Source organism: Haemaphysalis longicornis, unplaced genomic scaffold (assembly GCF_048455015.1).
Source record: "Haemaphysalis longicornis isolate Haplotype H1 unplaced genomic scaffold, Haemaphysalis longicornis Haplotype H1 scaffold_19, whole genome shotgun sequence".
Taxonomy (NCBI): Eukaryota; Metazoa; Arthropoda; class Arachnida; order Ixodida; family Ixodidae; genus Haemaphysalis; species Haemaphysalis longicornis.
The window spans coordinates 7,548,035-7,564,841 of NW_027526288.1; the positions used below are offsets into that span (position 1 = coordinate 7,548,035).

Here is a 16,807-nt window from a genome sequence, read left to right on the forward strand (position 1 = left end):
GCGTGCGAATCGCGTGCGAAAACGCACCATGCGGTTCACGCTTGACTGTTGCGGCGTGTAGCGAGCTTGGACACCGGGAGTGAGGAGACAAGTGCGAAGCTAGGCGAAGCGTTACGCGCTCCAGAAAGGGCTGCTTTGTGACGTGGGGGTTTAAAAAAAGCAGAAAAAATCATAGATTTGTTCACGCGAAAGTAAGAAAAGAAATAAACGGAAACTTTTTTCAGCGCTCAATTTTTTGGTCTGTGTTGGTTCATACGAATTTCGGATGATACGATTATTTTTCGCGGTCCCGCGAGATTCGTATCATCGAGATTCTACTGTATTTATATTTATATTTTAGCACGAAAGTGTTTTATGCCGGGATGCACCAAGATTTCACTGACGTCATATCCGTCACGGAAATGACTCCAGTACACCTTTGCCGAAGCGACCTGCCAGCAGGACGTTGCTCGCCAAGCACACCCACAAGACAGCCACTGACCCGCAATGTCGTGCTCAGCTGCAGACTTTGCTGCACATTTCACTTTCGTGTTTTACCAATTTCTATGACAGAGGAATCAACCACAATTTTTTCTTTTGTAGCCTGTCCCTCTTATCTCTTTTTTAATGCTTGCGGTCGCACTTTGGGTTGCTGTGGTGCTGACGTTGGGGCACCTTCTGCTGCTTGCAGGCTGTGCAGGAGGCAGTTGAGAAGGCGCGCCTCTCCCCTCCGACGGCTGTGTCGACCAGCGTTGCAGAGGCGGGCGGCGGCAGCAGCACGGAGGAGGTGACGCGGATCGTCAAGGAGATGCTGGCCAAGTACGACGCCGACAAGACGGGCCTGCCTGACTACGCCTTGGAGACTGCCGGTGAGCCTGCTCTGGTCATCTGTGTACGTGATGCACGACTAAGGTATTCGTATTCGTGAGGTATTCGTTTGCTGTCGTCTGAGTTTGGACCTTGACTCGCAGGTAGTTTGCACTTTGATCGTTGACTTTTGGGCTTCACCTCTCAGGTGGTTTGCACTTTGATTGTTGACACTTTGACTCCAATTTCAAGCTTAGACTCTGGCACTTCGCGATTTCAGTTTTACACGCAAGGAGGCTTCACTTTTCAACCGTCGTCGTTAGACAGAGGGAATTTAAGTTTTCTTAGCTCTTGTGACTGAGGTGAGTGAGCAGCGGTAATCTGTTCGTGTGTGTGTGCAGGCGGGACCGTGGTGAATACGCGGTGCACGGAGACCTACGTGGACCGTGCCCCCAAGTACTACTGGTACGGCGTGCCCCTGTGGACCTTCGCGCGCACCGCCCGGGAGGCCATTCGGGTGAGTGGCAGTGGTGGCGGTGCACGACCTTTTCACTCCAGTAGCTTGCCTAGAATGATCTGTAGGCCTGCCAAGTTTCCTGAATTTTTGGGGTGACTCCCGAATTTTAATGGTTTTGTACAACTGTACGTCCGAAACAAGCCTCCCAAGTCTGGGCATAATTGCACTCGGCTACCTGACAATCCAATACAATGCAATCCTACATAACGTTACCAGTAAATCATAACGTTACTAGTAAAGAGCTTGACGCTTCCTGGCCGAGGAAAAACATGTGGTTTTTGGGTAGTCCAAGAAATATTTTTTTTCTTGCCACAGAAAATGATTGATGCTAAAGTGTAAGGTATGAAATGATAGAGCAAGGATAGGGCTTTCCAACAGTAATAATTTCAAACAACAGATTTATTACAAATTTTATCAAAATTACCAAAACAAAAAAGTAACAAAGAAAAACTGATGAAAACAGCAATGTTACTTTGCACAGGGTGCACAAAGATTTTTTTAAATGTACACTTTGAACATACGGCCCTTATCGAATAATACTGCAAATATGAGCTGTGTAAGTACAAAAGTTATTTACATACGCAAATATAAACAGTAGTGCCCCTCGTGCTACCGCGCGAAGAAGTGTCTCGACGCGGTAAAACAGAGGTTGGCTGCACATGTTTTGCAGAGAACATTTGTATCCTGCTCAACCTTCCTTTCTTCATAGTACAGTTTGCAGTTCGGGTATTTTTCAATTATTTGGGGCTGGTGCTAAGAACCCTGAGGTGCAGTTTTAGGGGACAGAACAGGAGGGACGGTGGAGCCCGCAAGATGTTGTCATCACAGCCCAGCAGCTGTTCAGTGAGCTCGAGCCCGAAAGCGAACTGATCGAAGTGCAAGCTCCATGACAGCTCCGGAACTTACAGATGCTGCCAACGAAATCGGCGGGTCTGACGAACCACCGCGCACTACCCCGGAGTGCTATGCCAAGGTCAACTCTGGGCCGTCTTCGCTAAGAGAACCAGACTCTTTGTGCAGCCGGCACCAACTGGTCTCGCCCGAATGAAGCCGAAACCCTGAAGATAAAAGCTGTGACCTTTAGAGCAGGCTGGATCTGCTTACATCAACGCGTGCCTGCGATAAAACGGCCAGAGGGGAAAGCGAACTCACTGGCGGATACGTGTTGCTGTTTCGGGGTACTTTGACGCTTTTTCGGCATCTGTACTACCGGCGCACTTTGACGCACTTTGGCCAGCCGTACTAAAGTCTGATGAATCGAAGTCATCTTCTGTGTCTGTGCTGCTAGCATCATCCACAGATTTCAGCTCAAATTCATCGGATCCCTTCGAAATTCGCCATTCGCATGAAGCATTGGCGAGCAGCGTCGATGCCATAACTGAAACCATGTGAGCTCGTTATCCTGCCAGCGAAGGACATTAAAAAATCCCCCCCCTTCCTCCCCCATTTGGAGAAAAGAAACTCGAATGTGAAACTGATAAAATACTTCTTTCTTTATCCTTTGGATGGCAATAGCTGTCCAGAAGTGCTCGGTGAGCACCAAAATTTGAATCTGTATTCATTGATAACATACAATAGGCATGATGTTGGGTATTGGACATCCCAGCGCTGTCCCCACTGTTGCGACTCAGGCATCCAAGCGCTGTCACCACTGTCAAGACTGGGCCCTCTCGCCACAGCCACCACTGTTGCGACTGGCCATCCAAGCGCAGTCCCCGGTGCAGCGACGTTGCCTTATTCCGTCCACTATCGATGCGGCGCAGAGCAGATCGATGAAGTTCTCGAGCTGACAAAAAGTTGAAGCATCATTTATATACAGTATGTACAAGAGACATTTATAACGATACGGAAGATGCTATGAAATCGGAAACCTTCAGTTTTTATTTCGGATGAGTCTTGGAAGGTTAAAAAAATCATAACTTTTGAACTGATTAAGATCGCAGCATACTGTACTTACCCGATTCTAACGTGCCAGCTCCTATTTGATTTATTGCGCTCCTTCTAAATAATTCTGGCCAATTCAATTTTTCATGCAGTTTTTGGATTAGTTGCTATTAAAATTGCGCTCAGCCGCATTATTTAAGGCCGTCAGTATGCTCCTGAAGTGCTCCGAAATAGCCCCTAAATAGCTCCAAACCTGCTCCAAAATGGGATTTTTGCTGCTCCAAAGCTGCTCCAAAATAAGACTTATGCTGCTCTCGTGCCTGCTCCAAAAAGCTAGACCCTGCTTCCACCCCTGATTGTTGTCATCGTCAGGAATCTTGGAGCTTTGACGCTCATCCAGTTAGCTTCACGGCAGTTAGCACTTGAATAGCAGCCAATGATTGCTTGGCAGTGCTTGCAGTTGTGCATCAACTTATGCGCCATCCTAGGTCGTGTAAGTATGGCTCCTTTGCACTCGGGAACACCAGAGGATGAAGCGTGCTGTGTTCGCTAAAAATTGTCCGGCTAATCAGGGTGGACGTTTGCTTGACACCTGAGCAAGCATACCCGCGTGAATAATGTGTCAGCAAAAAGTGGAGTTCTACGTGAAAGCAGGGTATAATTGGAGATATCCATCTTGAACTAACACATACCAGGTCTCGTGCTCCTGCCACACGTTGGCCCTTCTTAGTGTCGACGTGCCCCAGAATGTGCATGCTTAAGTGTGCAAGTGAACAGGGGCTTTCCCCCCCTCCCCTGTGCAGCCCGAAATGCAGCCTGGCCAGTGCTGGCCCTTCCGGGGGTCCCAGGGCCAGCTGGTGGTCAAGCTCTCCCAGCGTGTCCGGGTGACTGCCTTCACGGTGGAGCACATCTCCCGCTCAGTGGCCATCGGCGAGAGCATCAGCAGTGCCCCCAGGGAATTCCAGATATGGGTGCGTGGTTGGTGATTAATTGATTGGTTGGGGGGTTTAACGCACCGAAGTTACACCTCGGCTACGAGGCACAATGTAGCGGAGGTGGAGAAAGGGGCGACGACCCCTCCTGATGATGTCTTCAATCGAGCACGCTTATGATGATGAAGGTGAGGCATTGTGAGGTATTTCACAATAGGGGATGGGGGCTGAAGGATAATTTTGACCACCTGGGGATCTTACGTGGGCGTTTCCTTTTTTTGCTTCCATCTGACAAGCGGCCACTGCGGCTGGGATCAAATCTGCGTCCGTGGGTTCAGCAGCACTATGTGGTAGCCACTGAGCCACTGCAGGGGGTACGGGTGGGAAGACACTATGAAGGTTGTCTGTCTGAATCATTAGTGGTGGCACTCCGATAATATGACTTTAAAGGGACCGCGCAAAAGCGTTGTATGACCGGGGTGTCGTATGATTGGGGTATGGGTAAATGCCAGCCTAGTAGACGGCCTCATGCAACAGGTGGGCTGGGAACATATTTGAACTACCATACCTAGCACGGTCTCATGTAATTGCAAACCCCTAGCTAAAATCCCAAGTTTGTAAAAAAAAAAAAAAAAAAACTTGTTTTTTGCATTCCTCCCCTCTACGGCATCTGTGCTAGGCCGCCAGCCATGTGCCGCGCGCCAACGACCCCCATGCCGGCTGGCACCATAGATTGCCAGCGTGCATGCCTTGCGTGCATGATAAGCTGGGAAGGCCAAAGCAGCCGAGCAAATTGAAAGGGGCAGAGGCGAGGGTGCGAAACTGCCAAGGCCAAGCGAAACAAACCATAGTACCAGGCAATGATTGAAAAAACGATGGGGAAGAAAGGAACAGAGCGACAGTGTACACTGCTTATCAGTGTACACTGATGAGCAAAGATGAGGTGGCAAGAGTAAAGGACCATGGGGCAATACAGTGCACATGGGGGGAGAGAGCGTCATGATGGGAAGAAACTTGGATGGGGCGCCAAGGAAAGCGAGTGTTCAGTCATTGCCATGGGGTTGCGGCGTGGATGTTTTCATGTTCGTCAGCTCAACTTTGACTCCTCGCGGTTGGTGCATTGGCATTCTGCTGCCGCTTGGGGCCATCGAAGATTAAGTCCTGTTTGCCATTGCCCGCCTGCTTGCTTGTGTCTGTTATGCAAGCAAGCGGTTAAGAATAAAGAAAGGTCAGGACAATGCAGCAAAGTGGCGTTAAAAGGTGGTAAAAATGCCGGTTTATTCCCGCCAGGGTCCGTCATGTGAAGCAGATCGCGTGCAAGCGAGTATTGTATATAATTGTTTTTAATACATTGTTTCTAAAGGGAGTTTGCCGGTGTCGCGGAGATCCATCGTAAGAAGCAGGTCGTCATAAAATCGGGAGACTGTTCATCAGAGTCTTACTGTATGCTATAATAAAAAAAGTTTAAAGCCCTTGTGCTACTGTCAAGATGGGAGACCAGTAAGGCTGTATTAGTAGATAACTATATTGAGTTACGTTGGGTGACCTGCTATGTCAATCAAATAAAGACGCTAATAATTGTTCACCATTAATTCTAATTTACTTCTCGTGTAATTTGCTTTGGGATAGTTTTAATAAAAGAGTTGCAGCCATTTTCTGTAATCATGCTTATTTCATGGACAGCCATGTATCGACAGAAGACAAGAATTCTCTACGTTTGCACTTTCACTGTGAACTTGTGAGGACATCCATCCACGAGGGATGGTGGTGTAGGTGGCGCCCTCTGGGCGCGGTGCGGTGTGTGTGTGCGCGGGGGAACTCGGGACTCGGGGGAAGTCGTGGAGTAGTCGAGGTCGTGGAGCGGTGGTTGTGTGTGAATAAACCCTGACAAGTGGGGGCCCGTCCGGGATGGAGCCTATAACGGACCAATTTGTGCAGTTGCTTTTGCAACAGACAAACGGATCCCCTATGGAAAGGGAGCGCGTCGCCGCGCAAGTGCGCGACGCGATAATGGCCGCCGCTGTGCCGGCCGCCTCGACGGCAAGCGTAAACATGGCGGCACCCTTTGTTCGCGCCGGTATCGCCGAAGCGCGGCCAGCGACCGTGACAGCACCCGCAGCGATGCCCAAGTTCGAAGGATTCCGTGATCTGCAGTCACCGCAGGAGTTCCTGGACAAGGTCGAAAACTTCTGCGTGGCTGCGGACATACCGACGGGAGACCGCGTCCGGCGGGTGATCGCGACGGCCTTGGAGGGGAGCGCAAAGCTTTGGTACCGCTTCGCGGGACCCTTTGAAAGCTGGGACGGCTTCGCCGAAGCTTTCAAGAAAGAGTTCGCGTCCATCGACGAGAAGCTTCGGCTGAAGCAGGAGCTGGACGAACGGACGCAGCACCCGCAAGAAAACCTGCGGGAGTTTATTTACGTCGTCGCCGCCTATTATGAAAGGATCGGCGAAAACGTGCCGGACTCGGAGAAAGTCGACCGAGTGCTGCGCCAAATGCACCCCGACCTACAAGATTTGGCAGCTGGGTCGACCTTCAAGGACTTGAAGGAGCTAGCGGCCGCGGCTGACGGCCTGATGGAACGTGCGCGGCGCCGGCAGCAGTATCGGCCCCCGCCGCCCAAGACCAACCAGGTCGCGCGCGACCTGGCCTATACGGCCCCTGGCGTCTCCAACGTCGCTACAATGAGCCAGCACGCCGTCTCCTTCGTGGGAGCAGGGGCGCCCGCGTGTGCGTGGCCGCTCCACCCCGCTGCCGTGCAGCCTTCGTACCACCGCGACAGGTGGCCCGCCATTCCGCCCAGCGGCGCACTGCCACAGCAACCAGCAGCGGGACGACAGCAAATTGTTTGCCGGCGATGCGGTGGCGTCGGCCACATCGCACGCAACTGTGCGACGGGACGCCCACAGGACCGTGGCGTTTGCTTCCTGTGCCGCCAGCCAGGGCACTTCCAGGCACAGTGCCCGGGAAACTGGCGCCAGTAGGCACAGGCCCGGTGAGTGTCTACGGCGCCGCAATGCAAGTTGCATCTACGGCCGGAAAGAAGGAGCCAATCCTGGAGGTGCGAATTGGGAACGGGACGTTCCGCGCGCTGCTCGACACAGGATCCAGTGTGAGCCTTCTGGGACCTCCGGCTATCAGCGTAGCGTGCTCAGCTGGAGCCAAAGGGAAGCGAGAAATGCGGACACTTCGCCTGGCATCAGGTTGGTCCCAAAGCACCACTTCCATCAGGTGCCAAATGGAGTGGGACGGCGGCTGTCGCGTACAGAGATTTTTGTGCCTGCCTGATTTGTGCCAGGATGTTGTGCTGGGCCGGGACTTCTTGACGGCCACGGGCATATCCTTGCACATTGGCCTCGGAGGGTGGACCGTGGGCATGGAGCCACAGCTGGTAGTGCCGTTTGCGAAGGCTGACAAAAGGGCCACCCCTGAACCATTGGAGGGTGCCTACTGCCTCGAATGGCTGTTCGAGCACCCTTCGGACACTGTGATGACCTGCAGCACGGCGGTGCACTCGGAACAGCAGTCAGACAGCCAAGGCAGATTTGAGGCTCTGCTAGAGGAGTATGGGGCACTATTTACCAAGTCTCCAGGTTGCACCAGCCTGGTCGAGCACTCCATTGACACAGGTGACAGTGCCCCTGTGCGCACGAAGCTGCGCCCAGTCAACCCCAAGAAAAAAGGCATCATGGACTCCTGCTTGGATGAAATGCTGGGTGCAGGCCTGATCAGACGCAGCAACAGCCGCTGGACAAGTGCACCGGTCCTGGTGGGCAAGAAGTCGGGGGGCTACCGCGTGGCCATAGATTACCGATCCCTGAACTCCCGAACCAAGGTCCCAGTGTACCCGATGCCACGCAGCGATTGGTTGTTGGCCCAGCTGGGTAACGCCAGATGGTTCACAAGTTTCGACCTCTCCCAAGGGTTCTTCCAGATCCCACTAAGGGAACAAGACATCGAGAAGACTGCGTTCATATGCCACAGGGGTACCTTCGAGTTCACAAGGATGCCGTTTGGTGTGGCAGGAGGGCCTGCCACATTCCAGGCCCTGATGGACAGAGTGCTCGACGGCATCAACCACCAGTGCGCCATGGCCTTCCTCGACGATGTGCTGGTGTACTCTCCAACGCTGGAGGACCATTTGGTGCATGTCCGTGAGGTGCTGGAGCGTATCAAGCAGGCAGGGCTCACAATCAACCCCGACAAGGTGCAACTCTGCAGACAGTCCCTCACGTTTTTGGGGCACGTCATCTCCCCCGGCGAGTGCCGACCAGACCCGGAAAAGGTACGTGCAGTCGCCGACTACCCACAACCTTCTAACGTCAAGCAGCTACAGGCATTCCTGGGCCTCACTGGCTACTACAGGAACTTTATTCCACAATTCTCGGTCCTCGCCAAACCATTGACCAACTTGCTGAAACGGAAACAAAAGTGGCAGTGGACCAGCAGTGAACAGCATTCATTCACAACTCTCCGAACAGCATTGGCAACGGGTGCAGTCCTCTGTTTGCCCAACCTAAATGCCTCATTTGTTGTTGAGACAGATGCCAGCAGTGCTGGCATAGCAGCAGTGCTACTGCAGCAGCAGGATGGCATTCTCAGGCCAGTTTCATTTATCAGCAGAGGGTTGTCAGATGCCGAGTTTAACTACACAGTGCAAGAGTGGGAATGTTTGGCAGTTGTATGGGCTGTGGACAAATTCCGGCCCTACTTGGAATTCACAGCATTTGAAATCCACTGTGACCACTCATCACTGGCCTGGATGTTTTCCACTGAGCAGGCATCTCCACGGGTGCGACGCTGGGTGCTGCGCCTTCAGGGGTTCCAGTGCAAAATCAAACACCGCCGTGGAAAGGCTAACATACCAGCCGATGCTTTAAGCCGGGCACCAGTTGAAGCAAGCCCTAATGATGTTGCTGAGGGTCTGCCCGAGACCCTGTTCCCACTTCAGTTGCACTCGGATGAAGGCTCAGTCAAGTTTGCCGACAACTGCGTGGTGACTGCCATTGAAGACCTGACTGTCGTGAATAGTGCGGAGAAACTGGCACAGGAACAGCAAAAGGACCCCCTTTTGCGGGACATAGCAAGGACTGTCCAAGGTGAATGCCTGCAGGAAGATAATGCCGAAAGCCACCGTGTGGGGGATCTGGCATCCACGTCCCGCATTGAGTCGTCAGGACTTCTAGTGCAGAGCCGTGGCGACCGTACAGTTGCCTGGTTGCCTGCTCACCTTCGCGCCTTGGTCTTGCAAATGGGCCATGACCATCCAACAAGTGCCCACGCTGGGTTCTTCAAGACACTGCGACGCATCTCTGACAAGTATGTGTGGCTGGGCATGCGTGGTGATGTGTCCAAGTATGTCCGCTCTTGTCACGTCTGCCAGAGGACAAAGGCAATCCGCCAGAAGCCACAGGGATTTATGGCCAGCCAGTGGCCAGCAGCACCAATGGAAGAGCTAAGTGTGGATCTGATTGGTCCACTGCCTACCAGTCCACGCAGGAACAAGTACCTACTCGTCATCATTGACAAGTTTACGAAGTTTGTTGAGCTGTTCCCACTGAGAGCAGCAACCACCCAGCAGATAGCCAGCAGAATGCACGAGGTCTTTTGCAGGCATGGAGTGCCCACAGCTATTTCCAGCGACAATGGGAAGCCCTTCGTCAGCAGACTGTGGAAGAGCTTGCTTAGGCAGTGGGGCATTGCAGAACGCCACACTGTCCCGTACAGGCCAGCGGGGCAAATGGTAGAGCGGCACAATGGCACGATTAAGCAGTCGCTACGTGCGTACTGCAAGGATCACAAGAGCTGGGACCTCCACATCCCTGAAATTGCCTTTGCCATGCGCACTGCTGTGAGCGCGGCCACTGGCTACACACCGGCTCTCCTGTGCTATGGGAGGGAGCTGAAGACCCTGTGGCAGCCAGCGGAAGAGAAGCATGATGTCGAGCCGGCCGCATCAGCCCCTCATACCTTCGCCGCAGAACTCCAGAGCCACTTGGCACAGGTTTTGGCTGCTGCACAACAGCATCAACAACGCGCCTGGGACACCCAGCAACGGTATTACAACCAACGGCGCCGGGCCACTACCTTGAAAGAAGGCGACCTCGTGCTGCGCGACGTCCACATCCTCAGCGATGCTGCCAGGGGAGTCTCGTCAAAGCTCGCGCCGAGGCGTACAGGACCGTTTCGGATCCACCAGCGTCTCGGCACGAACACGTTCAAGCTGGTCCACCCAAGCACAGGCAGAGCCTGTGGCACTGCTCACGTGGACCAGCTACTCAAGTACCACCCCCCGTGGTCAGCGGCTGCTTCACAGTTCAAGGGGGGGGCAGGCTGTGAGGACATCCATCCACGAGGGATGGTGGTGTAGGTGGCGCCCTCTGGGCGCGGTGCGGTGTGTGTGTGCGCGGGGGAACTCTGGACTCGGGGGAAGTCGTGGAGTAGTCGAGGTCGTGGAGCGGTGGTTGTGTGTGAATAAACCCTGACAAACTAACTAATGATGACAAGCAGATGAAACTCGGCACAATAAGTGTCAGCGACAAATTTCAGTAATTTTTTCCAGGATTTCTACATTAGATTGGGAGCTACAGAGAGGTTCTTTGTCAACGCAACCCAATAGGTCTGCATGATTTTGGTCACCTAGCACCAGACTGCTTCTGAGTAAAATGCTGGATAAGGATGAATACAAAGAAAAATATAGAGACTCGCAAGTTATTTTTCTGAACTTGTTGTCTGCCGTCAAGAGGCTTATTTTGGATAATTCATGGCTTCCATTCTGCAAGTTGCTTTTCACAGAAAATTGACTATTGAAGTTCAAGGTTGTGGGAATTGCGGAGCTCCGCCATCTTTCCTATCCCCTCGGCCCGCCGCGGAGGCGAGAGGGGTGGTACCTCTCTCTCCGCGGTCGCGCGCTTTCCCCTCCGGGAGGATCCCCGTGAGAGCGGGGGGCGCTGCCGAACCCCTCACGTGACAGGTTTTGCCCGGAAGCTCCGGCGGCCTGGTCCGCGACGGGCGACAAGGAGAGGGCCTCTTTGGACACGAACCATCGTCGGGAGCGGCCGTAAGTACGACTCGCTCCTTTTTGGCCTGCCTTTGTCCGCCCTCGCGCCTGTCTCTCCCGCCCGGCTAAGGTGGTCGGCGGTGTAGAACGACGCGCCCGACGTCTCCTTTATTGCATTGCAATAAACGTCGGAGTGGGCGAATTCTGTGTCCTGTGTTCCTTGCTGTTCGCTGCCGATACGCCAAGTTGGTGATCCGCGGCGGTGTTCAGTGGAGCTAGCCTTGCGGCCGGATCTCGAGGATCGAGCTAGGCCGCCGTTAGAACCCTGGTCCCCACATTTTTGGCGCCCGAACGTGGGGCTCGTTTTCAAGTGAATTCGAGGTTCGCTAGCTCCGAGGAACATGGCACAGGATTATGAGTTGGTGGATTTGATGCTGTTGGCCGACCTTTGTGATCATGCCCGGGAGGTCCCGCGATGCTCTGCATCAACAGCGCCCACCGCAGCCGCAGGAGCGGCTCGGGTCCCCCTTCTCCACGGCCCCTACGCAACCGCGAGTGCGGCTTGCGCACCAACGGAAATTTCGGAAAGTTCTGAATTCCGCGAGCGCTATACGTCAGGTGACGCTGCGCTTTCAACCACCATGCGCCGGGCCTACGCAGATGCTGCGGCTCGCGCGGCAACGAGAATTTCGGAAGGTTCCGAATTCCGCGAGCGCTATACGTCAGGTGACGCCGCGCTTTCAACCACCACGCGCCCGGCCTACGCAGATGCTGCGGCTTGCGCACCAACGAAAATTTCGGAAAGTTCCGAATTCCACGAGCGCTCTACGTCAGGTGACGCCGCGCTTTCAAACCCCATGCGCCGGGCCTACGCAGGTGCTGCGGCTCGCGCGGCAACGAAAATTTCGGAAAGTTCCGAATTCCCCGAGCGCTCTACGTCAGGTGACGCCGCGCTTTCAACCCCCATGCGCCGGGCCTACGCAGATGCTGCGGCTCGCGCGGCAACGAGAATTTCGGGAAGTTCCGAATTCCACGAGCGCTCTACGTCAGGTGACGCCGCGCTTTCAACCACCATGCGCCGGGCCTACGCAAATGCTGAAGCCCCATGCGGCGCGCCTCTCGTGCAAGTGAGCACGCAGGCGCCCGTAAGCGAAGGAATGACTGTGGATGCAGCGTCCATCGCGAACGCTCTCGCAGGCGCCATGCAGCAAGTGCTGCAGGCGGCGCGCTCACCCGCTCCCAGGGTGCAGCTACCGATGCCGACGTATAGCGGTTATAGCGATCAAGTGAGCGCGAACGCTTTCCTGCTGGCTCTGAGCCGTTACGAGCAGGCGTCCGGCATCAGCGAGAGCGAGGTGCTGCACAGAGTTCTGCCCGCAGCCCTAGTCGACCATGCCGCCCGGTGGTATCGAGTGATAGGCCACACGGCGCGCACGTTGGATGACTTCCGAACGATGTTCAGGGAGGAATTCCTGCCCGTCGACTACCTCCCGCGGATGCGTAGAGAGTTGGAAATGCGCACCCAAGCTCCGGACGAATCGATGATCGAGTATGTCCGTGCGATGCAGGAGCTTTACGAGTACGCCGACCCACATGCCCCGAACTCGGAGCGGGTCGATCGGGTCATCAGGCAATGCCACCCCACCTTTGCCTTGTACTTGAGGAACTGCAGGTGCAGAGATCTCAACGAGCTGGCGGCCGAATCTCGTGTTGTGCAAGCAGCAATTGCGGCTGCACGCGCGTATCGGCCACCGCCGCCTCCGGTGGAAACACTGGAACCAAGCTGTGCTTGGCGCGGCGTTACGGGCAGCGAACGAGTCGAGGTCGGCTCTACGTTGATACCCAGCCAGCGAGAAACGCTCGGTCTCGGGGACCGAGCGCTGGACCCCTACTCGTATGGGTTGCGCAACGCGGAGGCGATACGGCCGGAGGTCCTGGCAGCCCCGCGCGCTGTGCACACAACAAACCGGTCAGGTGATCGGCCGGCGAACGCACGCCCAAGTGGGCTTCCCTACACGGGATCGGCGCTGCCGCAGTTGCTGGCACCCGCTCACAACTCTCCCCCGGAGAACCGGATGCGGCCAGCTGGCCGCGGAGCGTACGAGCAGCCTCGAGCGGCGCAGCAAGCAGCACGGAATTCTGTTCGCTGTTTCAGGTGTGGCCAAGTTGGTCACATGATGCGAATCTGCCCAGGTGGACAGGGAAACGCAGCGGGCCGCCGGTGAAGTCGCCGGCGGCTGATCAACGCGCCCGAGAGGAAAACATCACCGCGCCCGCCGCATTCAGAGTCGGAGTTCCGACCAGCGCGCCTGCGCCCTTTCTCGACCTCGCAATTGCGGGGCGGAGTTTTAAGGCATTGCTGGACACCGGGGCAAGCACTTCACTCGTAGGGGACGAGGTCGTTTCCCATCTCGAGCGCAAAGCTATTCGGCTGCGCGCGCGGAAGTTGCCGCTCCAGCTTGCGTGTGGTGATGTTACGTCACGCGGTGACGTACGCCTCGTCGTGCGTTGGAGTCAGCGTGTACGGCGAATGCGTTTCGTCCACTTGCCCGGACTGACGGTCCCAGTCATTCTGGGGAGAGACTTTATGTCCAAGGTTGGACTGGTCGTGGACATCGGCAACGGAGGCTATCGGGAGGGCCCGTTTACGCCGCTAAAGCCGTTCGCCGAACCGCCGCTGGCAGCGAGGTCGCTGTGTAAGGCCGCCGCCCATGGAGGAAAAAAAAGCTTAGGAGAGGCCCCCAGCTATCCCCGCGCATTGGCAAAAGTGTGGAGGAAGTCACGTGTTTTCGGCGGCCATTGTAAGTAGCGTTAGCAACGGCGTCCTAGCAACAGCCCGCCCGCCGTTCGCCAGTCATGGAGGAAAGGCAGCGCCTGCCTTGTCGTCCGATTGCGAAGATTGCTGCTTCGCTTTGCTGCGCTGTGGTCTTGCGGAACTCGAAAAGGATGCTGCGAGTTGCGACAGCTGCGCCGATGGGAATATGTCATTTAATTTCTACTTGCAAGTGCACCTTGTACCGCGTCAAGCTATTGCTCCGGTCGCGATCACGACGCGCCTATTGAAGTGCAGATATCGTGAACGCGCCGTCCCGTCGTACGCGCGGACACCCGTCTGGTAGATTTTCGGGAAGTGATACACGTGTGCAGTACGTAGGCGACTTGCAACCGAACGATTCGCAACTCAATTTTTTGGTTATCGCCGCCGCAATATATAGTTTGCTAGGCCGGCAATGCGCGGCAGTGCTTTTGCAACTGTTACAAGGTAGATTCCCAGTTGATATAATTCCATCGTCCTATTACCTTAGTAGGTGTCCGTCTGTTGACTGGAAGAGTGCTGGATCTGGAATCTGGATCTTTTTGTGGTCTCGCTCTGGATTTCGATTTTCAACGCTTCATACTGCAAGGTTAGTGTATGAACGTTTTCAACTGATATCACCTTGAATTTATTGTCACAGAGACAAGTTGAAACTTGGCGAAAAAAAGTTTATTGACGCCACCCACCCTCTCATTTTTTTTTTACTCAATAAAATGTTTTGCCCCCTCCTCCTGCTCCTCCTCCTTCGCAAAAAATTCTATCGAAGGCACGCGAACAACGGTAAAAACATTCCACAATTTTTTAGCGTGAAATCTGCATGAAGTGCTGCTTACCTATATATATAGAACGGCCGTTTAATTGACTAGTCATCTCTGGGATTGCCAGTGAAACTGCAACGCAAACTTGGGCACTTTCCAGTCCGGTAGCCGCATGGCGTTCGCCCACTGTTTGCGGCGTTCTCCATCGCTTGGGCACCTATAAACGGCGGCGATTGCAAACAAAGGATGAATGCACACCAATGTACAGCAATACTTGTCAGCGGAATGATGCACTAACCGGTGGAAAGTGACGCCCAATTCCTTGGGTACCGATCGCGACTTGCAGCCTGGCACCGAGCATTGCGGCATTGTTAGAGCGAGCCGCTTCGCAAACCTGCTGCGGCCACACTGAAGACGTGTAACAGTGTAACCGCGCGTTTAGGTTCACGGTCACGCGCTGCAAAACGGCCTTCTACCTGCCTATCAGCTGATTTCCGCCGGCTCGGCGCTGGCAGATGCAGACGACAAGAGAGGCGATACAGGACGGAGGAGGCGGAGAAGGTGCACCGAGAGAGAGAGAGGCAAAAAGAGTCCGCCAATGGCATGGAGGGCCAATGGTCCGCCATTCGACTTACAGAAATGGCGTTTCCGGCTGCGCTGGGTGTGACGTCAGGGCCTCTCCTAAGCTTTTCTTTCCTCCATGCCGCCGCCGAAACGTCCCGCGCGCCGAGGGAAGCAAAAGCTTCAGGCGCAGCCGATAGCCGGCGCGCGCGGCACCCTCCGAGCTCGGGTGTTGCCGCTCCCGGCGCGGTTGATTTCTCCTGCGCCGCCAGCTCTCCAGCCCGAAATCAGAGCGAGGAGTTAGGCGCGCTCCTAGCAGGTGCTAGTGAGCTGACAGCGGCGCAGCGTTATCGCGCCGTGGACGTCGGCAACGGAGGCTATCGGGAGGGCCCGTTTATGCCGCTAAAACCGTTTTTCGAGCCGCCGCCCGCAGAGAAGTCACTGCTTGGGCGCGCCGCCGAAACGTCTCTCGCGCCGCGGGAAGCAGAAGCTTCAGGCGCTGCCGGTAGCCGGCGCGCTCAGCAACCTCCGGGCTCGGTCGTTGCTGCTGCCGCGGCTGATTTCTTCTGCGCTGCGCGCCTTCCACCCCGAGGTCAGGGCGAGGAATTGAGCGCGCTCCTAGCAAGTGCTAGCGAGCTGACAGCAGCGCAGCGTGACCGCGTCTTGTCGTTGTTAGGTGACTTCGGCGAGATATTCACTGAGCAAGCAGGTTGCACAAGGTTGGTGCAGCACTGCATAGACACCGGCGATGCTCAACCATGGAAATGCAATCCCCGGCCTGTCAGCCCCGCCAAGAGGCAGGCAACTGACGAGGCGCTGGAGGAACTGCTGAAAGCAGGCATTATCCGCCGCTCGACGAGCCCTTGGGGGTTTCCAGTGGTGCTCGTTCGAAAGAAGGACGGTAGCTGGCGGTTATGCGTCGACTATCGGCGGCTGAATGCGGTCACGAAAAAGGATGCGTACCCCTTCCCGAGCGTTGACGAAATCGTCGCAAATCTCGGTGGCGCAAAATACTTCTCCATTTTGGACGCCAGCAAGGGGTACCTTCAGGTCGAGATGCGTCCCGGCGATGAATGCAAGACAGCGTTCACTTGCCATCGGGGGCTGTACGAGTTCGTACGTATGCCTTTCGGTTTGTGCGGAAGTCCGAGCACATTCCAACGCCTGATCGACCGGGTGCTCGGTGAGGCAAAGTGGCAGCATGCCCTCGCCTATTTGGACGACATTGTCGTCTACTCCCGCACCTTCGAGGAGCACCTCTGCCACCTGAGAGACGTCCTGGGACGACTCAGGGCGGCGGGCATAACCATCAATCCTGCCAAGGCGCAAATATGCAGTGCTCAAGTGAGCCTGCTCGGCTATCGGATCGAACGCGGACAGGTGTCCCCCGATCCCGAGAAACTCCGGGCGATCTTGGAGTTTCCCACGCCGAAGGATGTCGCCGGAGTTCGGCGCTTCCTAGGGATGATCGGCTACTACCGCCAGTTTATCCCCGCTTGCGTGCGCCTGCAAGCACCCTTGACAAAGTTGTTGAGGAAATCCGCCCCTTGGGA

The 16,807-nt window shown here is 55.2% G+C and overlaps 1 protein-coding gene and 1 long non-coding RNA gene across 3 annotated transcripts in view; one reads left to right on the forward strand and one right to left on the reverse strand.

Moving 5' to 3' along the window:
- The window catches only part of LOC144166794 (uncharacterized), a 66,691-nt gene that overhangs the window by 35,799 nt on the left and 14,085 nt on the right, over positions 1-16,807 (forward strand). For both annotated transcript variants that reach the window (XM_077696283.1, XM_077696284.1), the window contains exons 12-14: positions 671-848; positions 1,188-1,303; positions 3,991-4,158. In XM_077696283.1, the coding sequence (XP_077552409.1) occupies positions 671-848; positions 1,188-1,303; positions 3,991-4,158 (462 nt within the window). The remainder of the gene's footprint in view (positions 1-670; positions 849-1,187; positions 1,304-3,990; positions 4,159-16,807) is intronic.
- LOC144166758 (uncharacterized) lies at positions 13,838-15,383 on the reverse strand. The gene is made up of 3 exons (XR_013321760.1): positions 14,992-15,383; positions 14,769-14,910; positions 13,838-14,517 (listed from the first exon to the last, which is right to left on the reverse strand). It is a non-coding gene; the product is annotated as an uncharacterized LOC144166758 (long non-coding RNA).